The 26,561-nt window shown below is 41.6% G+C and overlaps 1 protein-coding gene across 10 annotated transcripts in view; it reads right to left on the reverse strand.

The window, feature by feature from the left end:
- epb41l2 (erythrocyte membrane protein band 4.1 like 2) overlaps positions 1–21,067 on the reverse strand; it is a 49,987-nt gene extending 28,920 nt beyond the window's left edge. For all 10 annotated transcript variants that reach the window (XR_009924575.1, XM_062411461.1, XM_062411460.1 and 7 more), the window contains exons 1-4: positions 20,917–21,067; positions 5,142–5,371; positions 4,793–4,978; positions 3,220–3,471 (exon numbers count right to left, since the gene is read on the reverse strand). Coding sequence is in view for 9 of the 10 variants with exons in the window: in XM_062411461.1 (XP_062267445.1) it covers positions 3,220–3,471; positions 4,793–4,978; positions 5,142–5,357 (654 nt within the window). In the remaining variant the exon portion in view is untranslated. The remainder of the gene's footprint in view (positions 1–3,219; positions 3,472–4,792; positions 4,979–5,141; positions 5,372–20,916) is intronic.
- Between the last annotated feature and the right edge of the window lie 5,494 nt (positions 21,068–26,561).

Genomic DNA, 26,561 nt, shown 5'->3' on the forward strand with positions numbered 1-26,561 from the left:
TAGAACTTGAAAAATCTGACAGAAAGATTATTCTCTGAAAAAACAAAACAATTTAAGTTCTGTCCATAGCTTTCAACCAAAGCATATCTATTCCTTCTTTGATCGAAATCATTTTTATATCGATCTTTTCTTCTCTCTCCATCTGTCCCTGGGCAACACATTCTTTCATAATCCCAGAAGGGACCCTTGGCCATAAAATCCTCCACACTCAAGTATGACAATGACATTTGGCACACATTCGAGGATGCATGCTCGAGCGTGCAAGCACACAAACGCATAACGGCGCCCTTTGGACAGAAAGAAGGTCAGACAGAGAGAGGGAGGGTGGAAACAACGATGAGAAAGAATGAAATAATTTAATAATGCCAGTTTCTTTTCAGTGGGCCTTCGCAGCCCCGGACTGGCGCTGGTGCACAGACTGTGAGAGTGGCATTGCACAGACAGTGTGGTGAAATTGGAATGAGAGGGGGGGATGAAAGGGGTCATTTTGCTCCTTGTCCTGGGACAACTGGAAACATCTGCAGACACATGCGCCGCATAGATGCTCTCAGTGTGGCTGCAATTCGTAAAAAACCCAAACAATGCGACCTTTCAGGGTTTCGCCGTCTGGGCTGATGCACTTCCGAGCAAGGCACTACCTACAGGCAACAGTCTAACATCCTCAGGCAATTACAAAGATCTGGAATTTAAAAAATGCTTCATCCAAACATTTGTCCGTGTCTGTGAGACAAAAAACTATGATTTGAGAGACTTTTACAAATAAGCATGGAGGGAATAAAAAAAAAAAAAAGGCGTAGAAAATACCTCCTATTTGCATTGCTTGTATCCTTAGCAATATACACAAAAATATGAATTGTTTTAAATCAATACGCGCCAAACATCTATTCTGCAAGATTCAGAGGAAAGAAGTCATGAATTTAAATGAGCAACACCTATGAAACTAGATAATCTATAAAAATAATATTTAGTATAACAGCTATGGTGATGAAATTATTACTTGAATCTTGTGTTAACATGAGCCAGTAAAGGCAAAACCCACAGCAACCGGGCCTAATATTTACAAATACCTTTGGTCTCATGTCTGACTAAGACCTAATGGATTCCTACGAAACGGTGCTTAAACCGTGTGACACTAAATCCCTGTTGAAACCAATACTAATGAAATTCTTAGAAACAGCATTAAGACCATGTGACACAGAGGCTCCCCTTTGAAACTCACCACTGAATAGAGTTGGGCCAAGGTTCGCATCCAAGGCACGGCAACTAATAAATTATGTATTAAGCTGTGTCATCGTAATAAATTTGATGCAATCACTTAATAAATACGACAGATGGATGATGGAAGAATGGACAGGGAGTTAGAGTCTGAGTGTGTGTGTGTGTGTGTGTGCATGTGTGGTGAAGGCAGACTGGGCAAAAGAGAAAATGTAATCTCTGGAATGCATTGTGCATCTCTCCCTCTCCCAAACTAACTATGCCAGTGTAGGGTGGGAGGGGGGAGGTGTGTATGTGTGTGAGTGAGTACTTTTGGACAATAGTAGCTAGTTGCAGTATCAGCGTTATCTGTTGTCAGACAAAGCAGCTACTGTTCAAACAGACGCAGACACTCACAGGCATGCGGTTGGGCGGTGGCATACTGTAGATTAGGAAGCGGGTTCACCGTGGTAAAGATGCCATTTCAAATTCCCAGATCAAATGTGAAAATGTAGACCTGGAAAACACTTGGTGTTCTGTTGAGGGGCCGATGAACCAGGCACCCAATGGACCTGCACGGTGGTTATTAAGGGCAGTTTCCCACTGACTGTCAGTGAGAGTGGGAATATGAGGAGCAGAACAACTAAAAATGTGTCTGCCACTTGGGAAGTACACATTTATGACATTGTGATTCTAACATGGAGAAAAACACACATGTAGAATAATAAATGGAGCCTAAGCAGCAGTCGCGATTGCAAAATGACTAACATATAGTCCGAAAAATTACAGCTTCATTACTATTGTAAATCATCTGGTTTCTATTTTCTTTTCTTTTTTTAAACATTCTATATTTGCAACAGACCCTGTGACAACAATTTGCGGGATATGTGGTTTTGTGAATACCTAACATATGTACGAGTGTGTGTCAGGGGTTGGAGGGCACGTGTGTTGTTAGAGTAGCAGATGCAGAACAGTAATCTGGTGGGACCCCCCCCGTAATCTGCCAGGTTTCTGTGTGTGTGTGTGTGTGTGTGTGTGTGTGTGTGTGTGTGTGTGGGGGGGGGGGGGGGGGGGGGGGGGGGTCAGCAGACAAGCCCCCGCAGCGTGCTCTGCTTTTATCCTCTCAACCGCAGCCCAACACTGTGAGGGTGCTTCTGCCATAACTGCAGTTTGAGTCAGAAAGTTAAATAGCCGCATGCACGCACGCACGCACACACAATCCAATAAGCCATTACATCATTGATACACTGCCAAGCACGTGTGGCCTACATGACAAGCAAAGGAACTTAAGACAATGAGCCAAGCCTTTGTCAGTAGCCAGTTAAAACTTCCATCCCATGAAAAGACAACTTGTTGATTTTCACAGTGACATGTGAGTTGTATGTCCGTGAGAAATCAGTCTCACATAGAGAAATTGCTGGTTGTTCCAGGGACTATTTTTATCTTAAACCCTGACACATTTGCAGGAAAAGTGGAATGTCTGAAACATTATCCACGTTCTGCAATTTTCCATCCAGGACATTTCAACAGTTTCCGAAAGTTTGCCCCATCTTCAAAGTTTCCTGTGAGTTTCACCAATTACCCCCCTCGCAAGAATCATGAGTCTCGTGAAGATCCAGATTTGTGAAATGAAGGTCTCACATTTACAAACAACAAAGTTCTGCTTCCATGCAACGCAATTCTTTGATGTTCCACATAAAAGCAACGTTGTAGTGGAACACAAACGCATGAATGAAAGTCCCTTTTCTAGATCCTGGAGAGATTGAATTACATGACTCATTGGTTTGATCCCGTGTGATCAGAACAGAACTAAAACTCTTGGCACTTGTTTGTTTTATCTAAACAGATGTCAGGGAAATCTGCAGCGGCTGCTTTTACAATTAGCAGCAGCATGACAAAACACTGTATGATCAATGAAATACACTGACAAACAGAAAGAAAGATTTATCAAAACATTGTTTGTAAAATACTTAAATGAGCTTAATCGAAATACATTTGGATTTAATAACTACTCCAATTCCTTACCTCCACCTCACAGGTGAAGTCAGTCCCGTCCAGTAGGCTCACATGACAGACCACCAGTTTCATCTTGGTCTTCCTCACAAGACGAAGAGGTGACTGAAAAATGGAGGTCTGGCCTTCCTCTCCTTCACCTTGCACCTCTCCTTCCTGCTCCTTCTTCTCCTCCTCCTCCTCTGCGCAATCTCCCTCTGTTGTCTCCTTGGTCTCTTCAGGACTTTTCTCTGCACTTTCGTCCACCTTCTCTTCCTTGGCAGGCTGATGGAGTTTGCAAGGAGCGAGGGAAAAAAGGGGGAAAAATTACATCACAAATGGTCGCAGGGTCTCTCACTGTCGCCCCTTACATTAAAACTACCAATCCTCCTTGAAAAGTCTCCATTAGTTCAGTAGCATGAGGGAGATCCCCTAAAATCTGCTCGACTGAAGCACGTTAGAGAGAACACTCTTTCCCATCTAGTCTGAAGGAGCTAGAAGCTACAGGCGTTTCTTTTGGCCTGATAACTAAAAGGTTGATGTCACTGGGTGGAACCGGGTGGCTTAATGTGATCACTGGATGGAATCGTTTATGTGTGTGTTCATGTGGCTGAGCAGCATTTTTAAACAGTCTGAGTGCACTGCTGTGAATTGTCAGATCAGAATTGTGAGTAATGGTATCCAACTATTGGTCTAACAGTGACTGATCCCTCTGTTTTGATATTTCATGTAAAGGTTAACATTTCAACAGTCAGTGTCAAAAACAATTTGTCAGATTCATATCAGAAGGAATTTGTTCAGGCAAAAGACTTTTCACTGGTGATTAGTTACCAACGTCATGTAATCTTCAATGTGGTGTATCCAACAGTTTTGAAATCAATCCAGCATTGCCAATACATTTGGTAAAATGTGATTCATTACAAAAAAACACAAACAAAGCTGTATAAAACCCAACCATTTGTGCATAGAAGAAATTCCCTTACTCAAAGCAGTACATTAACAGGCAATCCAAACTACTGCAGTATACTTTCACAAGAGGTGATGCTCCTTTGTGTTTAGGGAGTAGTTCAACATTTTAGAAGTATCCTTATCTAACTCTTTTGGCTGAATAAGTTAAGTTAATTGAGAAGATCAATAATGCGGCACTGTTTGCAGGACTGTTTCTTGGCTGGGATCAGTGACATCCTGTCCCAGCAGGATCCCTGGTCACATCATGCTCATGAAAGGCTCCAGAGTGCCAAGCACTTAACGTCCCAAAACGAAATGTAACCTGTTTTTTATGCACTATGGGTTTTGTAAGAGTAAAAAATATTTTTGTAGATTTGGTGAATGTGCTGCAAGTTGAATTATTGCTTGGAGTGTGGGTGTATTCCACTGTGTGCCTTCTGTTCAGAGGTTCCAAACCCCCAGGCCACAGACTGTTTTTATGTGTGTGCTCTCTGTAATCTTCTAATTCATATCAAGGTTCATTTGTATGCTGGCAGAAGAACCAAATAGACCTCGGCCTGAGTCGAAAAAACGTGTACGTCATCCTACAACCAGACCAATGGAAGACCACCTGCCTACTTCATCTCACAGAGTGTGTACTGTTACATCTGACCGGTACCTCTGTGTCTGCGCTGGCGTTGGAGTGAGATTCTGCTTCTTTTTCTTTCAGTTGCTCCGACTTTACTGCCTCCTTCTCTTCCACTTCCTCTGCGTGACCGTTAACTTCTGGGGCAGGCCCCTCCTCTTCCTGTTCCACAGTGGTATTGGCTTCCTCTGTGGGTTGCACCTCCTTGGTTGGAGAGGTCTTCATGGGTCAAGAGGGGGAAAAAAACACAGACCCAATATGGATATTCATTAATTTATTCCCAGTTATGATACGAATACTAAACATTTTCTGCTAAATAATATAAACCGGGTTTTCTACTCTGCCATGACAATATAATTAAATCAGTGTGAATTCACTGCACCTGTGTTTGAGACTTCTGCTTCTTAAGCCATGTTGGCAGGTATCGAGAGATCCCTTTCCCCTCTTTCTCCTTCTCCTTTTCTTTCTCCTTCTCGTCACCCTCCGCGCTCACTACTTCCTGGGTTTCCTCTGTTGCCTTCTCCGTTTGGTCCGGCTGAGCAGCTGACTCCTCTGCTTTCTCCTTCACCTCTGTCTCAGATCCCACTTCTGTTGTCATGGTGACGGGTCAATCTGCAGAGAGAGGGAGAGGAAAGTAATGGAGGAGCGATGGATGAGATTAAGCAAATAAACATTTTAATAGTAAAATGAAATGACGCTGACATTATGAGGATGATAATTAAATTTGATCTAGGGAATACTTCATTGGCTCATATGGATACAGATTCACTTGCACACCGAAAATGATATAACTTGAATAAGACTGCATTTTGTCTTGACTGTGGGTATTTGAGAGCTGGATAAATACCGACTGCGCCACCGACTTTGGCTCAAACATTAATTTTTGATTGCCCGCAGCTTAGATTTTAGCCTAAGTATCTTTTATAAATGCGCCCGTGGTTGCATGGTTTTTAGCTTTGAGTGCTTTCAATGTTTTCTTAACAATTGGAAATAGACAGAGTAGTACACTTAAAAGAATATCTGAAATCGTTTGGGAACTGTGGCTATGTAATGAAAGCAATAAAACACCAAGACTAAATATATTAGGATTTCATATGTAAGGGAGTCTTGGTCCTTTGTCACACAGATGTTAGCGAATGAGATCATAGATGTTTGAAACATTAGCTCTTGGGCTGGGTCGTCTGCTTTACCAAAGCGCACAAAAACACAAGAGTTTAGGATGTCATTATGTCACAGAGCGAGCTTCATCTGGGTCAACAGCTCAGCAGCTGGATACAAGAAGTCGTGCACATTAGTGCCCACAACTCGACGCGGTGAAGGAAGGCAACTTACTAAATTCTTAATATCTGAGTCACTGGTTTTTATCCTGCAGCTGCGGTCAACACACACACATACGCACGTACACAAGCTCACTTCAACCCAAATAATCTTTGGCAGCACTGTCTACACACGGCCAATCAACGCAACGCACATCGTTATTCAGCATGACACTAATTTGCTGATAACACTAGATGAGTATGACATTGGTCTTGAGGGCAAGTTGAGTGCAGGATGTGCAGTGTACCTGCATACACAGACACACACATAAACACGACATCCCAACAGGCTTTGTTTGTCTCACTTTTTGTACAGAGCCTCGGGCCGAGGTTCAGGCCTGATTCATACACTATTAAGTCATTGTTATCCGCTGTCCTTGTAACTGCCCTGAATCTCTCTAACCCTGTTTTTCTTCATCACCCACACTCTCTGTCTCTGGCCTCCTCCCTCTGATTCTATTATTCATTACATCATCTCGTTTTTACTTCCTGACCATCTCACCACACCTCGACTTTCTATTTCCTGCCATGCCACCTTCAATAAGAGAGGACAAACACACGTGCACAGATTTGCAATTCAGCAGCGGTGTGTTGGGAGAGGCTGGGGGTAAAAATAGAACAGGTCTCCTTATGCATGATAGGCTAATGAAGTAGGGAGGGGAGCAAGAGAGATGGCTACAGATGTGCGTATGTTGCTGTGTGCAAATGTTAGAAAGGTAATACATTTTGTGACAAAAACAAATACCTCTGTTGTATCTCTTATAAATGATCGAATCCAAGTGAAATTACACAGCAAACACACTGGATCAATCATCATATTATGTCCCTATGATTGAGGCAAAAGATCCCATTCATCCTCTACATCTCTTTCAATTTCCCAACCGCTATAGTAGTCCTCAAAATAGGTCTGGTGCAGGTACCTAATAACTGCAGGTCCCTCTGAGACCTATGGTTCTCATTAGACTAGTTCAGGGTGGAGAACCTCAGAGGGTCCCTGCAGATTTGGTATGATTGTCAAGTCCCAGTCGAGGTGAAGGACACACGAGCAGCAGCTGAGCTTAATCGTTGACAAGCATCATGGCGACTGTATAGAAAAGTAAAGTAGACTCATAATGTCGTGCTCTCCAAGAGAAATGGACACATTTATTCGGTTGTTGTTGAAGTAAAAAAAAACAAAAAAAAAAACAGTGTGCCACTAGTTAACGTGGACAGGCCATAACTGATGAAAAAGGGCCAATCTCCAGGACCATTACAGCTGGAAACATGCTGCTAAACTAGGGTTGCGCAAACAAAAGTGTTTAGTAAAAGTTAAATCTAATCAGCAGAGTTTGTGTGCCCAATAAGCAGCTTTATGATCATATTCTGTAACAGACACTATTATACAGGCAAGTCTTTGGGTGAGTGAGCTCATAGCTAAGAAGCTGAATCCTCATTCAGAAGGGGAATTAGTGAAGAAGTGCTTTGTTGCCGCCGTGGAACTTTTGCATTGTGTGCAAACACTGCATTTTCCTAATCTGTAAGAACAAGTTTGCCACGACATATATATGTCGTGGCAAATATCCTGGGGAGTTTGCAAAACTCCCACAGGCATTTGGCAGAGGTTTTCAGGACATTTAAAGTCAACAGAGCTGAACATATTCAATAGGCTGTTAAATGTGGATCCAACTGGGGTGTATTTAAAAACCTACACATAGGATCATTGAGCTGCAAATCAACAGCGAGGTTGAAGCTGCCACAACCTCGCTCTGTTCGAATTCTACAAACTGTAGGATTTTTCAGGTTCTGCTCAAGACTGACTGACCCAAACATGGTAAACCAGCTGTGAGTAGAATCATCATCACTACCATTTGACAGCCGACGCCCCACCAAAGGAGTTCCACAAAGGTTAGTGTGATATGTGTTTAATAATTTTGTATGGTGTATGAAGTGGCCCTTGTCAGGAAAATGGTTCCCCACCGCTGGATTAACTACTAGTTGTGTGAGGATGAATGCGCGCGTGTGTGTGTGCGTGTGCGTGTGTGTGTGTGTGTGTGTGTATGTGTATGTGTGTGTGAAAGCTGGCATCACAGAGCAGCTTTTTTTCCAGGCCACTTAGCTATGCTTTAAACCTTACCTCTCTCTCTACAACTGTTAAAACACCAGCAACATTGTTCTAACTCTCTTAAAACTTTGTTCATCTCCTACTCATCTCGTCTTTCTCTCTCCCTCTCTCTCAATCCCTTTCTTCCGGGCCCCCTTTCAATCGCCCACTCGCATTATGTACCCCTAACGCCCCCTCCTCTTTCCCTCTTCTTCCCACAGTCCATATAAACAATAGCGGTGACATCATTACAGCCTTGACTCATAGATGATATATGTATATATATATATATACCAATATATATATATATACACATCATCTACGCAGTGAGCCATTTACGACAGGAACTGCGTCGGTGTTGGAAACTGTATATCTTCACAGTCAAGTGTTCAACTTAGCATGATCTGTGACAGAAGAGTCGGGGTCAAACATGGGTTAAACGTACTTGCAGCCGCCCTGCGTAACAAACTCACCTCCTGCATTGAGAAACCTTCAAATGTGATCAGATGTTATGTTTTGCTGTTTCATCAAGAGAGTACGTCTTCACACAGAATTTGCCTTGAGGCCAGTACGACAAGTGTTGTGCCTGGTTAAGTTTTATCTGACAATTTCGCTGTCGATTAGTAGTGTTTAACTGACCCAGTTTTGCAAAAAGGAGAGAAAAGCCTGCGGATCCATGATAAACAAAAACTCAGACACCGCTACCAGCGCCAGTAGAATTAGATGAGGTATTCGTGTGTGAACAGACAAGAGGGAAGTATTTTCTTATTCAGCTCCACCAATCCTTTCCTCCATCTCAGGTTCCCTCTAAAACTCACTCAGTATATCTCAACTTATTTCCTAATTTTATCATTATATATGAGTGTACATGTTTGCTTGCTACTGGCCACTGAAAGTGGCTGTGTCATTATTTATTTCAGTCATTTTAAGCCTATTATTTGAGTCAGTTCATCCATTCAATACTTTGCTTTTCAGTGGAAAGATGTAGCACATGACCGTTATCGCTGTAGACACGAACCAAAGACAAGCAGACAAGTACAAATGACCTTGATTAGAACTTTAAAACATCACAGCCAACCAGTTTTCATGTTATACCTGCTCTATATTTAAATGAGTGGTTGAATTTAATGTTAAATGAACTGATGGACACAACTAAGTGCCTTACCTATTGTTGCTTCTGTTGCTCTCTCTTCCCCTGTTAGTCCTTTCTTTCTGCCACTCCCTTTAATTTTCTCAACTCTCTCACGTTCTTTTTGCTTTTCGATCTCCTGCTGCCTATATCGCTCTGTTCATGTTCCTTTCCTTCACAGTTCCAAAACCTTAGCAAACGCCTGTCTTACAAACTGTCATTGCCATCTTCTCTCCTTCATCCCCCATGTCTCCCTCAGAGCTCTGTTTCCCCCCGGGGACGATCGCTCTCGGAAATGAGGGCAGAAAACCAGAGAGAGAGAGGAGTTAGAGGAGAGCGTAGCCAGAGAGGCGGAGGAGAGTTGTAACATGGAGGGGTGTAGAAGAAAGGAGAGAGATAGAGACTCCACCTACTGTGCCAGATTAGTGATGGACAGCAACACACCGTTTGAAAAAACTAAGTCAAATTTTCATGAAAATTTCTTGAGAGACTGACTGTGAGAAAGCAGTTGATCAGGACATGTTCCAGTACATGGAAAATGTCAGACTGATCCCATGTGAGAATATATACAGTAGGAAAAGGAACATTTACTGTGAGCGAGTGGGTGGGTGTGCCGACGACGTTTCTGACACGCGGCGGATGTAAAAGTGAAAAGAAAACCGACACAAAGAATACAAATCTCTCAAGATGTAAAAGAGAAGCCATACATAGAAATGAGTCAACGAAGATGTCAAGTTGGAGTAGGACATAGTTTAATGTTAAAAATTCTTGGCTTGCAAAACTCAAGTTTACATCCTACAATAACAGTTCAACAATGAACTCATGAAGATGCTGAACCAACAATTTGATTTTATATCAATAGATTCCCTACAGCAAAATCATTTCCACATTTAATGTTCTGCTGTTTTTATTCTTCACATATTGCAGCTGCCTGAGTGTCACGTACACACACACACGCGCACACACGCCACTCCACTTACAACTTTATTGCTGTCTGACTGGGCTTTAGGGTTTGTCGTCATAGTAACGATTTCATGACCTGGTCTGCGGCTAGGAGATAACATTTTATGAGAGACAAACAGAGGATTAGTGCAAAATTTAAAAGAGAGAGAGGGGATAGGTTTAACTTTCTGGCTTTGGTGTTTTCATATATTTTTGTTTATTAACAACCCGATATATAAGCAGCTATGACAACACTGATCTAATTGGAATAAGATACAGCATCTCACTCTATGGGGCAGAGTGGGAGTAAAGAGGGGCGGAACTTGTTTCTATAGCAATGACATTCATGGACTACAACAATAAACCCCAATGGAAACAAGAGATTATCACAGCACAAATACAGATTAGTGGACATAGAAGTGACAAAAGAGAATATAAAACCCATTTCAAACCACATCAGATATTATGTGGTGAACCAACAGGAACTGCGGCAGCTACTTTTCCCTCGGCTCTCATCACTGAGGCACCACACCCAACAGAAGAGGGTGCTTGGTTCACAGCAGATCTGAAGTGTATATCTCAGTATGCACCATAGTACCAATTCGACTCTGCTGCTTCGATAGCGTTTGAAAAATCGACATCTCAATTGTTCCATAATTGTGAGGCGCTACTTCAGTACTGTACAGGAGTAATGTGCACGTGATCCTCTATTTGAAAGAGGGGAACAACTATAAGCACTACATCACTGCAATCCAATCCCCAAGTACCAGAGGGGCCAATATTTTCACAAAGCTAGTGGGCAGAGAACAGCAGAAAATCTAGTCCATCTAATGGGCATGAAACATTTCAAAATATCACTTGGTAGAGAGCATACCTCTGCCATGGTCGAACAGCGAAACCATATTTAAATTCACTACATTCAGATATTTAAGATACTTATTTGGATCTGCACCAAATTACTCATAAATATCAGTCACCTTAACATCCTTCATTGTTTTTTAAATTTAATTATTCTCAGAAAAATCAATGAAAAAGTAGAAAAATTAAAAAAATATATTTAGTATAAGATATAAGAGTTATTGTATTACATCACTTACGTATATATCGCCCTTTCGCCCTATGTTTAAAGTCCTATGTCCTGCAAAAATGTATTAATTTGCCAATCATAATGTTGTGAAACAATGACTATTAATATTTGTAGTATTATAAATCGTATTCAGCAAGCATGCGTGCTTGGGGAATGTAAAGTGTAGATATATAGTGAATGTATACGGTAGTGATGGTCAGGAAGTTTTTGCTCGTTACTGTCAGTAACTTTATCACATCTCAACCCCTGTCTGTGTTTCCCACAGAGTGAATTTGATGTATGGCCATAGTGGGAATGCATGTGAGGTCGCTTTTTTGATTCATATGAAAATGTGGCATGACAGATCAGGATGTGGTGGGCACCAGTCTACGTTTTAGATAAGTATTGGGAAACTGCCTCTGAACACAAACAGGGCCTCATTTAATAGCGGTTTGTTTATAATGTCATGCATTAAGAAGCAGTTGCTGTGTTTCAATTGAGTCAGAGAGTTGGCTTCTGACAGCTGGTGTACACAGAGTGCAATGAGTTCAAATAAACAAAGCACTGGAAATCAATTGGCCTTCATACAGCCCAGACTAATGAATTTTAAAAAAACAACCGCGCACAGGGGACATCACAAACGTTGAACACTGATGCACCAGGCTAAGCTTGTTGCACCAGCGCAGTCCAACAGCTGACAGTTTGGTTTTGAAACAAACCACCACGCCCATCCACAGAGGGCACAATCCTAATCTGTGCTGTCCTCTTGTGCGATCTGTCCATCTGTCACGCAATGAGGCTCCCGTACACACAAGCTGAGATATACCACACACACACACACAGATATGTCTGCGCAGAAGCACACACACAAACACACATCTAACAGATTCTTAAACCATATGTAAACGTGCACTAACAGATGCACTGATGCACCAGCTATGGGTTTGTGTTTTCAATCATATAGATACACACACGCACACGCACACTGCTGGTGTGAAAATTCAGAGCATGTCCGTCACTTCACATTGCACTCCGAAACGGAGGATTACACAAAGGATAATCCCTGTGTATGTTTGTGTGTCTGTCTGCATGCTATCCATTTATCCCTTCATCTTTCTCTCTGGGTACGGCCATCTCTTTTCTTTTTTTCTAAGGATGCATTTTCATCTGGCGACTGCAGCGTTTAAAGCCCCTAAAAAAAGATCTTTGGAGAAACTGTTTGCCTCGTTATAAAACTCAAGGGTTGCACCGCTTGGTCTGGACGGGCAGAAACTTCGGAAAAACAATGACGCAGACACCTACACAGCTTCCTGTTTGCTTCCTATGAGTCACAGCTCCACTACCAGTGCTTAATGTAAAGAGCTACATTCTACAGATAGATGGATATACTTTACTGATCCTTGGGGACATTTAGGAACAGTACCACCTTATCATGAGGTTATGAAAAGAAGTCCCTGGTCTTACTTGACACCATTTCTATATTTTATTTGTTATATTATTTGCATTTTAACAACCAACTGCAGAGTAGACAATGGTTGCGTGATCTTTACAGGTGTGTTAGTAAGGACAGATCATTCCAGATATAGATTCAATTTGTTTTTATACAAAACCGTATCAGTGTCTCTGCCTCTACTCTGGTCTTCACCCGACAAAAACCTTTCACTGCCCTGTAACCAAACAGAGACTCCCAACTGTCTCTTCACTGCATTCGCTTTGAGCTCAGCAAATGAAAGGTCACCTTATAAGTGAGGCTCAAGTGAACACCACTATATCATTACTTCTGTTACCGTTTTATTGCTGTCAGCTCCAAATTGCCATTGTCAGCAGTAAAACTCTTACTCTTAAACAACACAAGGACCTCCCGTTTGAGCCGATGCCCTTCAGCCCAACTTCTCCCAGCCCCAGACCCCTAAATTTGGGACATTTTGAAACTGTGGTGAGACAAATTAGAATATGTTAGGCCACCAGAGCCTAGATAATAATGGGAAACTTGCAATTTGCAATGTCATCCAACAGATCAAAGCACATATTTGCTTTTGCCATCTTAATTTCAGTTTGTTTGATTGGCATGTTAAATACACAGATCCGTGTTATGATAATTTTCCTCATCAACAAATGGAGAAAGATAAACTATCCTAAGTACTTCAAACTGTTGATGCCAAAAAATAATATTGGTGAAAACTAAACTAAATTTAAATTGAATATAGTTCATGATCTCTCTCTAAATCCCTGTGTGTGAGAATAATGGGTCAGCTCATAACCACTATTGTCGACCGCTCAACTCCCCTATTCAGCGATTAAAGCAGTCAGGCGCAAGCTCCCGTCTGTGTGAAAGTGCGAGGGAGTGAGAGACAAAAAGTGAAAGTATGGGTGGGGTCACATGCGTGAACGCAAGGAGAAGGAAGATAGAATAAAAAGGCAGATGAGGAGGAGAACTAAAGCAGGCATTAGCTGGAGGAATAGCATGAAAGGCAAAGAAAGACGGCGAAACCAGCGGTGAAACTTCTCAGTCATTCTGGTAGCAGTGGGTGTGGTGTTTCTATGGCAACATACATCCCATAGAGGGTGGTAGCAAGCAACAGGTGCTTCGGCAAAACAAATGACTTCATGGGCATTAGGGCTCATTATTACAGCGGCCTTGTGTGGCAACCCGATGCGGACGGAGTGAAAAGCCTCTCATCGTCTGGCACGGAGATGAAAGAGGATGTGTGGATCATTAAGTATTGATAAGAACAGACTGGAAGCTTTGCAATCTGTTAACGATTTGCGACTGCACGGTATTTCTCAATCGTGAGAGTCACTGCCAAAGTCATTCTGGGGCAGCATGATTCAGGGAAAAGAGAAAAAAATACTTTCTTGCTTTGAGTTGAGAGATCAAGCGTTTCTTCTGGTTTCATTTTGGACTTTTAATTCATATTCATCCGTCTTTAAAACAGGGTTATCTCTCTGCTTTTCTCTCACTCAATATTTTCACCGCAGGGTTTCTGTCACTCTGCGTCATGTGAGTTCTTGAGTTGTTATTGGCGCAGGTACAAAGCAAAGACTATGTAGCATCATGTGAGGAGATTGTGCACCGGTGTGAGATCACTAGTCATTCAAAGAGACTTCTCGCCTTCTCTTCTCATAACAGTGATCGCAAAGGGGCGAGTCAACGCGACATCAATACATCAGCAGCTCTGATTAGAGCTGATCAGTAGCACACATTCTTTGTGATGCAATCATGACACAGCAAAGCTCATCACCAACTCACAGCCATTCATTTTCTAACTACTGACCTTAACCTCTAACACTCAAATTAGGCAGCCCCCTTGAGAACACCATGTCCTCATTTTTTACAACATCGCTGTTTTCAGTTTCCTTTGTGTGAAAAATATCAGCGTGGCAACCAGCTCTTCTCCGGCAGTGGTCAATGACACGGCCAGACAAATTATTTAGGCCCCTTGTATCAGTTAATCCCAGACCAGTGACCCCTGACCTCAAACCAGGAAACAGGAAGTGTGGCGATGAGGCCACTTCTCCTTTTTCTCTTAGTTAATCTACCATCTCTTCATCGTTATCTCCATCTCTTATTTTAGTCCCAAACACCATTTGAGTCTGTCAATATGAAAACAGGAAACGACCGTGTAAAGAGCAAATCCACTACGATGCTCTCATTGATCAAAAGTAAAACTTAAGTGTTTTTCACACGTGGGTTGTATGTCAGAAAGCAGAGTTGAAGTCTGGCCTCTTCTACTCGCTGGCCTTTGTTTGACTTACTTCTGTAACTTAATACGTTCTCCTCTAAAAAGGTTTCTTTATTCAGTCTTTGAGAAAGGAGAGGGTGTGCTCCTTGAGCTTTCCCCACATGCTGCTGGGAGGGAAAAACTTAAAACTGTTGGAAATATCTGCCATTGTACGCACTTTATTTACAAATGCATGATAATAACACAACTTATTGCTTAGTGTCAGGAATTTTTTCTGAGTGTCAGAATTCTGAAAGTATTAATTCATTGATTCCTAGAAATTAATCCACAGCCTGTTAACTACCATCAAAAATGTTAAATTAATCATTTGCTACTCTACAGCACCGATACCAGGTACACAATATGATATATTATTAGTCAGCGACCAAATTCTCAATTTGCCTCCCTGATCCATCTATATCAAACTACACAATGTCTTTCATGTTGGGGGTAGTGGATGAGTGAATGAGGGAGTGATTTCAGAAACAGCACTTGTTTCAAGTCCCAATACAAGCTAGCTTTGCTGTGCTAAATTTCTTAGTATTAGCTTACCTAAAATACATTGTGACATGGTGTAGCTATAATCGGGTTTGTTATTTTCCTTTGTGATACTTTGCTTTTGAGGAATTACACAGTGATGCCAGTTGTGCACAGCTTTGACATCAGTGGTCTGATGTGTAAACACAAATGTGTCCTCTGTGTTTAGCTGCTGGCGTTTTCTGTTAAGCAAGCCAGCCACTCAGTCCCATAAGTTGTCCCATTAGCATTGAACACACAGACACCGTTACCACATCCTTAGGGTGGCCATGCATGTCTACGCCCAGGTCCTTATCAAAACAAGAAAATAAAGCAAAGAAAACTAGAATTATGGTCAGAAAATGGGGCAATTTTGACCCGGGAAATGGATTTCCAAAATTACTAATATTGATAAATAAAAGTATTGAAAATGTAAAATAAAAAATATTAAATATAAATATAAACAGTCAAATAAATCATTTTGTCAAACGAGCGGTGACAAAGGAATATCAATTAATTGATAATTTCTCATCATTTATTATTTGTTCATATTTATATTTAATATTTTTTATTTAATTGTTTGTATTTTGGCGGTCCAGCTCACCGCCCTTGTGCTGTATGTTTTTGACCTGTGGGAAAAACCATCAATCGATGCTGCTTTGTCTGTCTGAATCACAACCTCACACATACACACGGTTCACTGGGTTCTTTACGTTCTTTCCACAATGTTTTACTAACTTCGAAGCCCCTGAAAAGCGATTAATGACAGCAAGCCAGCAAGTGCACTCTCCCTCTCAACCTTCTTGCCCCAGACACTCCTCTTACTTCCTTTTCCTCCCCTTCGCCAGTGAATCCTCTCTTCTCTTACACATGAGCCTTTCAGACCTTTGTCTTGACAGCCTGAATGAATGAACTAATTAACGAATAGTCCACACATGGTGAATGAATTAAATGATTGGCTAAATAAATGAATGACCGGATGGATGAATCGATCAATCAAAGAATGTGTGACAATAAATAAATAGAAAAAAATAATTATCACTTCATTATAATTTTTGCTTCATGTTGGCTCGACATATATTGGAGTCTGCTTTCAAAAGCATTTCCACAATGGAACGGTTTCCAGATTGCTTTTTTTACTTATATTCTAGGTCAAACCGATTTAAAACACTTTTTTGGCTGATCAAACCTCTGTTGCAACATTTCCTACAGATGCAGCCTCTAAAAGATGAAGGCTTGGCCGTGTTCCGCTCAGCCTCTCTCTGTGAGAATGTGACCCTATGCTGATTAATCTGTTTTTAACTATGTTCGGCCCCCTGCCAAAGCCACAGGGCCACACTCCCCCCCTCTGTTTTTATTCTATCGCTTCTTTCAGAGCAGGACACTTGCTGGGGAAGGCAGTTTGCCTCCTCTTGATATAAAATGTTAGCCTTTTCTTCTCCTCAAATGGAGCATTGATACTCAACTACACACAATTCAAGACATACAGTCAAACTCGAGGCTAATTGACTTTGTTGAGTTTGTTGCTTCAACACAATTAGGATCAGATTTTATTCTTAAAAACAACTACAACAATGACTATTTTTCATTACACCTTTACTTTGTATAAATTAGTTTGAGCCATTCAGCCGAGCTCTTCCATCACACACATCCTCAACATCTCTATCCTCCTTTCATTTGGAACTGAACCAGTAATAAGCTGAGCATTGCATTGCAGTCTCTATTCATCCAGGCCTCTCTGATCTTCCCTGTGTGAATCTGAATCCTGCTGGCCAAGCTGCCCACAAAGCAACAGGCTAATACTCAGCGGTCACGGCGGATCGCTACACTGTAGAATATGTCCACTTTGGTAATTCTTGTGACCGTCCAAATCTTACAACAATGGGGGAGATATTAAAGCCTTGAAGTGAGCTTTGTGCTTATATGAGACCACTTTCACAGCCCGGGACAAAGCGGAGAAAATATGAAGAACTGCATTTGTGGCTTTGTGCCTTGTAGGGTTGATTTTTAATCCCGTACACACCACTTTTCTGAAAACACAGTCCCCGCCGGTCATTCACACTGATGTGGGACAGTGGGACTATGTCCGTGACCCTGAGCTGATGTGACACTTTTTGCTCCTGTTGAACTCACAGGGTCAGGATGAAAATACACACACATACACACACACACAGGGATGTTCCCATAGCCTTTCCGAATGATTAAGCAATATCTCTCACCCTCTCTGTCGCTCTCACTCACTCTCTGTTTCACTCGTGCTGGCTTCCTCTCCATTTGTTTCTGCCTTCCTCTCTCGCTCTTTCTCCTTTGATCACTTTCTCTACTTTCCCAATTTCATATTTTTGCCTTTGTGGTTTGATACAGATGTGGCAACACATACCAAACTGCTACGTGATAAAACATTTAACTGTAATTTTAATTTGTTGAAAAAACAAATTCAAACTAACTTTTTTTCATTTTAATTTACAGTGCTCTGACACCAAAGTGTAAGACCAGCATTTAGACTGGGAAGAGCCAAACCACCAAACCATTAAAAAATACAAAAGATTCACAGATCCACACATGAACCGATACGTTGATAACAATATTGAGGAAAAACACCTGATTGTACTCTGATTCTAGCGAACCCAGGGTTAATTCCAGCAACGATTAATGAGCGGATTCTCCCACCAGAACAAGCAATTAAGGCTTCTCATTAGCGGGTTCCACAGAGCCGCCACTGTTCTGCTCATCCCCGGAGTCTGAGAATAAACATGGCACTGAAGATCATAGATTAACTATACACACAGAGAGAGATAGAGACAAGCCTGACAGGAAAAATACACCAGAGTGATACGATGTACCGCAAGCTTCACCTAACCTTTTAAACTACATGACTATGCACAAAGATAGGTGTAACCTTTATAGAAGTGGATTTTCTTTCTCGACTTAAAGTGCACCCACATGTGCTGCTGTTGTACCAACCTGAACCTACCAAAAGCCCATGTGAGGCAAATCATTTTCGGTTGCTAATGAGACTGTGCAAGAAGAAGCATTAAATAAACCGTGTACTAACTTGCTGTTCCACAATCTGTGCTGTTGTTGAATTTACTGCATTATATTGTACAGGTATTAGGATTTAGGCTCCATGTTTCAACAATTTCTCACTCTGTACTTTCATCTCTATGGTCAAACGGTGATAACACTTTTGTAATGTCAACATACTTGAGTAAATACTCCCACAGGAATAGCAGAAGTGTGGCCATTTTTGACACATGACCAAGTCAATAATCCTCACAAACGAAAAACGATAAGACAAGGAAAACTGGCGTTAATGTAGCTCGTTGGCTGGGCGGCCGGATGGATGATGGCTCTCTTATATAATTCGGTCAGATCCACAAGGCTCCCAACTCGGCTCTTTTAGGGTCATAGCATCACCCATGGGATAAGCCTGATGCAGAGGGTTTATAGTACCATACTTCATATCCAATGTCCAACCATCACGACAGAAAATAAACCACAAGCAGACGCATTATCTCAAAGTCTCTCAAACTGTGCTCCACCATCGTTCCCACTCTCGTGTCCTTTATATCTATCTAACCTACCTTCCCTTCCCTCAAGGGAAGACAAGAAGGCCAACAGGCAACAACAGGCTGAGCTGCACTGATTAAGGTGATGAGTACTTAGCCACACAGCCATATAATTAGAGGAAGATATAAGTGCATGGCTAGGTTCCCTAATATTAGTCTGCCTGTGTCAGCCTCAGTAATGGTATGGCTCACATCGAACACCTGTGGGATAGTTATTATTAAAGTTCAAAAAGAGAAACTGCTTCCAAAGTATCATACTGCATAAAAACTGACAGTGGCACCATGCAGCTTATTGATTCAATGCATTAGAGGGAAATTAGTTAATGCATTCAATATGTTTTTACACACATCAGCACAACCTCAGCTCAAACCAGTTTGCTGATAGTTAGTTGGTCCAACTGCCTGTCTACTTGAGGCCTTGGCTTCTGTCAATATATGACTTCTATGTATGTGTGTGTGAGAAACCCACATATGTTGAGTACTCAATGTACTGTATGTCAGCAGACAAATAGTATGATGTGTGCACAGAAACTGGGAAGCGGACAGGGGAGGACCCCTCAAAGCTGAAACAATATTCACTGCAGATAAAACAAGCATTATATGGTTAACATCATCCTTTACATGCATGGTCAGTTAACTGGCTTCGAGAGTTTAAATCGCATTATACGGTTTCTGGTTAAAACTTGAAAGAGAAGTTGCTTCACACTCAAAATCTGTGATGCGGTAAAAATCACATTTTATTTGCAAGTGACTTAAAAGACCAAAACGTTTCTGATCACAAACACGAGAGACAAGAAGAAGTTGCTTCTCCCTTCTTTCTGTTTTGTGTCTTCATAAATAGAAATCTACTTTTCTGGATGTCGGTCAGCCTGCAAAGCTCATCACAGAATTTCTGAATTCTCGAGAAACGTCCTCAGTCTCTTAGACATATGTTAATTATGAAACTGACACATGCTGTTTTTCCCTTCATTCTAATGGGAGCTCTCTTTTGCCCCCGGGCCATGTTGTTGTAACCAGCACAGCGCCTTGTGAAACTAAACCTTCCGAGACTCTAATCAAACAGGACTGCATTTCCCGGCCATCTATGTAAACACTCCTCCAACCACACTAAACCATAAGAAAACGAACACCACTGGTTTATACGTAGTAAAAACAACGTGTCCTGTTTCGGCTGCAGCTGCACGACGCTCCGCACGCACACGGCAACACGTGAAAAGACGTCAAATCAAACGTTGAAAGCCCCACAAACCATCTAGAGAAATAACTACTGTTTGTTTACTTAAGCGAGCTAAATGAATGGCCCCGCACGAAGCGTGGAGGTGCGTTCGAATCGAAACGGAACTACCGCGTTGGCGTGGTGAAGGAAAACAACCGGTGGAATTCACCTACACCAGGAAACGCAGCGTAACGCAACACCGCGATGTTTAAAAACAAGAATACCGTTGAAAGCACGCTCGTTTCGGGAAAGAGCTAGCTCGCGTTCCCTGATGCTAACCACATGAAAGCGAACCCCGAGCGAGGGAGCGGAGCTGAGGTGATGATAACCGGGATAACGTGGGAGAAGAGAGGCGCCATGAAGGCATGACCACAACCTGGGGAGTAACGGGTTCCACTGGGAACCGTTGTGTTCGCCTGGCCGCTTCACGAACCCGCCCCGAGTCGGGGTGGTTGTCGGCGCACGTTCGAGCACCTACCTACCTGAGATTTGAAAAAAATACTCTTCACGCAAAAAAAAAACACACACCTAAAGCGTCGGAGCATCGGCCGATGCGCCAATCACGTGATGATAAATGGGTTTAGAAGGAAGCGTGCGTTACCTGTAGCGAGGTCCGAAGATACGTGTGGGGGGAACTTTTCCAGAAAAAACGTGGCCTCTCTCTCGGTTCTCCTCCAGAAAAACACACACTCCCTCAGTCAGTCTCCAGAAAAAAAACTCGAGTCCTCAATCTGAGCAGCGCCGTGAGCAGACGTGTCCATCATCCCCCAACGCCCGCCCCATACAGTGCAAAACATCACTTCGCCGCCTCTCATTGGCTCAGAGGGATTACTGTATTAAGATGGTGGGATGTGATTGGTTGTCCGCGCGGTCCACTGGCGTCTGAGGGACGTTCGACACGGATGTAGAATTGGTGGTGTGGCGAGGCAGCGCCCTCTACAGATTGAACCGAGCCACTGCAGTGTGTTGATGGTTTTTTGTATTTGCTCATATTATGTTTCCTCTTCTTCTGTTGCAAAATTAAGCGCCTTTTGAGGGCCTGAATAAATTTGGTAACTCAGCAAATTGAACGGGAAGCTGGCGATGTTAATTGTAATATAAGTTTTGCTAGGTTTTTGCTATTTGCAGGTATTCTTGATGGTGGCCGAGAGGGCTCAACGCACTGCAAATTAAGAAAACACGTGCAAATAGAAGACACACGTGCAAGTTAAGAAAACGGCTTCATCAATTTGAGGACACGTGCGTTTCAAAAAGTCTCAGCACATGCAAATATTGAAGTACGCTGCAAAAAGTCAGAACACATGCAAATTTAGAAATGCGTCGCGAAAAATTACACCATGTGCAAATATAGAAATATGCTGCCAAAAGTCAGAATAGATGCAAATATAGAAATGTGCTGCAAAAAGTAAGAACACATGAAAATATAGAAATGTGCTGATAAAAGTAAGAACACATGAAAATATAAAAATGTGCTGATAAAAGTCTGAATACATGGAAATTTAGAAAAGTGTTGCAAAAAGTCACAATACATGGAAATATAGAAATGTGATGCAAAAAGTCACAGTACATGCAAATATAGAAATGTGATTCAAAAATTCACAATAAATGCAAATATAGAAACACGCTGAAATTTGTGAAAATGACATCAGACATTTTTTCTAGGGGACCCAGACAAGTGATGAACCTGGCTGTAATTCAATGCTTTGCAAAGTTCTATCACAACTGACGAGTAGCAGACTTCATATCTTCACAAATTGATGAAGACGTTTTTTGTGTTCATGCTTGAGTCGCACCAAGATGCATCACAACTGTTTTTCCTTTTCTTTCTTTTGGCTTTTGTTTTCCATTTTGAAAACTTTAGTAATCATACTTTCTCAGCCTAGTCATTTCAAACATGCAAGCTTTGGACCAACTGGTGATGACTTGATAGTGTTGGCTCTTATTTAACGTTCTTTATTTAAGTATTTTGACCGTGACCCCAGTGTTTGAGATACAGAGCAGTACAGTCATGTGAATATTAAAGGTTTCATCTAATGAAGCTAAATTCAGTCACTGATCTGTTGGTCGCAGCAAAAAAGAATGTATTCATTTCTCAGCACTAATAAGATTGACAGCTTTTAAAAGCCGATCTTCATGACTGATTTTAATTTAAGTGCATCTGTAAGAGAGTCCTGCCACATATAATGACAATGTATATGGACTGTATATCTGATCAAAGTGTTTGTATGTATGTGACCAATAGACATATGAATTTATAACAAATCACTGCTGATGCTTGACATCCATGTTAAGAATTCTTAATGATACTGGACTCATTAAGTGATTATTTGATTATGTTAATTAGACACACACACACACACACACACACACACACACACACACACACACACACACACACACACACAAAACACACACACACAAAGGACACTCTGGTCATTGATTTAAATAAGACACCGCTCCTGTGCGCACACAAAAACCGACACCCTGCCATCCTTGTATACACAGCCGCACCCAGATTAGAGAAGCTCAACTAATTGGCTTATAGTGTAAGGCAGCATGGAGATTGTACATCTACGAAAGAGGAGTAAACAACCATAAACTAACAACGCCTGTGTTGTCATTGAATAAAACAACTGTAGTTTGCAGGAGAAGTTTTAAGAAGTGAAATAATGATATTAAAAACCTTTTTTGACCTAAACAGACCACAGAAGGGAGTATATTTCCGATGGTAACGAATCACTTATCATATTTTGCACCCTGATGTGGATCCACAGCCACGAATCAAGCAGCCATGAAGTGCGTTTGAGTGAACTCACCACAAGCAGAGGGTCCAGCAGAGAAGCAGGTCACAGTGGCCCAGCGGAGCGTCCACACACAAACACATAGAGGGGCAAAAGCACAGGAAATCAGACGTCGCTTAGAACCCTTGTTTTTTTTTTCACATCGCACTATTAACATATTCATATTATCGTACAACGGCGAATCCGATGAAAATCAAGGTTAAGAGATGAGGGACTATAACAATATGCCATGCAAATGACACTACATACAGTATACTGCTTTTTACTACTGTTATGATCCCGACGTTGTGATGAGAATGACAGTGGGAGAATAAAACCCAATGGATTTTATTCAGTGACTGTGTTCATCCAATTTGCTCATCAGTGAAAGTGACACAGCTAATTCCTGTTCACCCCTGACTCCTGCACTCCTGGGCATCCAGAGCAGCACAAACAACACAGCGGCGCACAGCTGATCGCCCTCCATGGCGTGACTGAGGCTTGTATTTATCTGATGCCATCTATTCTATCTACAGGTTCGCAGAATGACCCGAACGAGAAGTTTAATCACACAAATGAAACAGAGCTAAGAGAATTAAAGTCACCTCCCTCCCACCTTTTGGCCTCGTCAGCCCTTAAATTGAATTGCAACCCTCTGAAGAGGATGTAGCCAGAACAGATTGACCTTCATCAGCCTCCGTTTGGACCGTAGTAAACATCCTCGGAGGACAATCTCTTCACCATTAACAAACAGTCAAATCTGCTCTTTCACCTGCATGTAACTATAACTGTAGAGTAAAGCGATTATCTTTTTGACAGTTTGAATGCTACAACACCAACATACAGTTACAGCATCACACTTTTCTAGATCTCTAATAACATATAAAAGAAGACAGAAAAATGTACCTGATTATAAAAGGTCCCATATTGTGGAAAAACACACTGAGGTTAACACACGTCTTGACTCTACACCTAATCAGGCTGATCTGCTCTCTCTCGCTCCCTATCCTCGCTCTCTCTTCTCTGCTATGTCTATCCACTCATGTGACTCCTGCTCTGTAGTAAACTTTACTGTGTAATACTAAGCCAATATATATATATAAGATAACCCTGACTGCCTGCAGGCCCAAAGGGTGGAGCTGACCAACCTGGCTACCAGGTTAACACCAACAGAGCTGGCTCTCAGAAACCAGTGTCCTGTACAGCCGGGGAGCTACAGAGGGCTAGCTGTCCGGTCTCCTCCATGCAGGCATGAGATCAAGCAAGTACAGATTCTGCGGAGGATTAGCAGCGAGTCCTCCTGCGGGGAATTACCCTGACACAGCCATCTGGCATGGCCAAACATTGTCCAGAACAACTATCGTCCTGCAGAAACTCTGAGCTCTGTTCCGAGGAACAGTAAGCAGAACTCAGTCACCACTTGACCCTGAAAACCTGCGTCCTGGTGTAAATGCAGTACATTATGGCCCAAGCGGCGGGTACCTGTTATCTGTGGTCAGCAATGGAAGAGGTTGCAAATGCTAGAATGCTATTTCTAATGCCAATAAACCTCTTAAGATTAAGTTGTATTTAAAACAATTGCCTTCAGTATTCAGGCTGTATACACACAAACACATGCATAAATGTGCACACCCAGTCAGAAGGCATGCACAAGCCTTTGCACTAAGAACAATATAATGCACATCATACATATCAAGCTGCATCTTACCCGATGACCAGTTGATAACGTGCACAAGCTGCCTCAGAGGACAAAGTATTCTCCTGCATGTCCCTCTTCACGTGTCAAACAAATACAAAGACTTTGGACAAATACACATCTCCCATAGCTCACATTTTAGTTTTTTTTAAATGTCAGCCAGCTGCTCCCTCTCGGCCGAAGGTGTCTTTTTGTGTTGTTGTAACTCTAAACTGCAGCATCAGGTGTCAGGTGAGGAACGGAGGAAGAGAGAGGAGGAGGCAGAACCTCTCACACAGAAACAACCTGATGGACAGATCAAGAGAAACAGGTTGAGGATTGTCATGGGTGGCATCATTACCTTCTCACTAATAAGAGGATGCATATGCACGAGTGTCCAGGGTTTTAGCCATATGTGTGTGTGTGTGTGTGTGTGTGTGTGTGTGTGCTTATGTTTGTCTTCAATTAAGAAAGCTCAAACAGGGTAATACACTTTTGTTTGTTTTGTGTGAGAGCGAAATATTTATTACTTAACACTCAGGCAAACCCATCAATTATTAACACACAATGCCTCTGTGTTGTTGTATTGACTCTATGAATGGAAAGTATCACATGATCTCATGCAGAATAATTGGGGAAGCTACCTGTCTCTTGCATAAATTCTCCTCAGGAAACATTAAATCTGAACCATAAAAAAGCAGCAATCACCAGACTTTCTTTCATGTTTAGCCGTCGTTCCATTACATTACATTACATTTCATTTAGCTGACGCCATTGAAGAGCCTAAATGAAAATGATAAACTCAAGTATAACAACATGTGTTACAATTATCCACTGTCTGAATCGTATAGGTGAGAAAACCCCATAATGCACTGCAAAACAATTCAAGTCAAATCAGGCAAAATATTTCTTTGAAGAATTGTTTTTGTATAACATTTTCATATTATATATCATTTATAAACGTTACTACACACGTCATATAGTGTGTTTAGGCACATAGTGAGATTTTTAATTCATTTTTTTTCATTTATTATATTAACAGTTTGTTTTTCTTTTACAAGTCGAGAACTCATTATTCCTAACCCCCCCAGAACATTAGCTGCCAATATTTGATGCTCAATACTCAGTTACCACTAGAGGGCAGCATCCGCTCTTTGCATAACCAGAGTCACATTTTAATCTATGACAGACGAGGGAAAAGCTGAACTTCAGCTCCCCTTCAGTTGGTCAATGTGTTCAAAAAATGTTTATAATCTTGAAAACATTGTGATATATGTGATGAAGAAGAGGGAGATTATTTTCGTTTTCCCCAAAAATCAGTTTTAAACAAGTGTATTTGTGAGAAGAGCCCCATTCTTCTCTGGCTGGGATCTTCTTTACATTCTTTCACAGTAGACACAAAGTCCCCCAATCATGTTGAAGCCTTCCTGGAAAAAATGTGAGGAATTTGGTGTTTTCCATACCAGCAGAGCAGAGAGGAAAATTCATAGCTCACCCCCAGTTTAGTACAATAACTGATGATGAAACTAGTGTAAGACATCCTCAGAACATTTCATGAAATGTCTCCGTTACAAAATAAAATCTTAAAAATGTTTGTGTACAATTGATTTACAGCTGATTTGAAAAACTATCCCAACATCACAGTACTTCATTACTGTGGCAAAATGATCCTTACTTGATTACCATGAATGTATAAGTCAAACTGACATAGAATATGACAAGAAACGAGTAGGATATTACATGGAGTAGGCTATTGCATCCCTGGTATAGTGTTCAATGTGCAGGATTTCA

This window comes from Platichthys flesus, chromosome 18, assembly GCF_949316205.1.
Source record: "Platichthys flesus chromosome 18, fPlaFle2.1, whole genome shotgun sequence".
Taxonomy (NCBI): Eukaryota; Metazoa; Chordata; class Actinopteri; order Pleuronectiformes; family Pleuronectidae; genus Platichthys; species Platichthys flesus.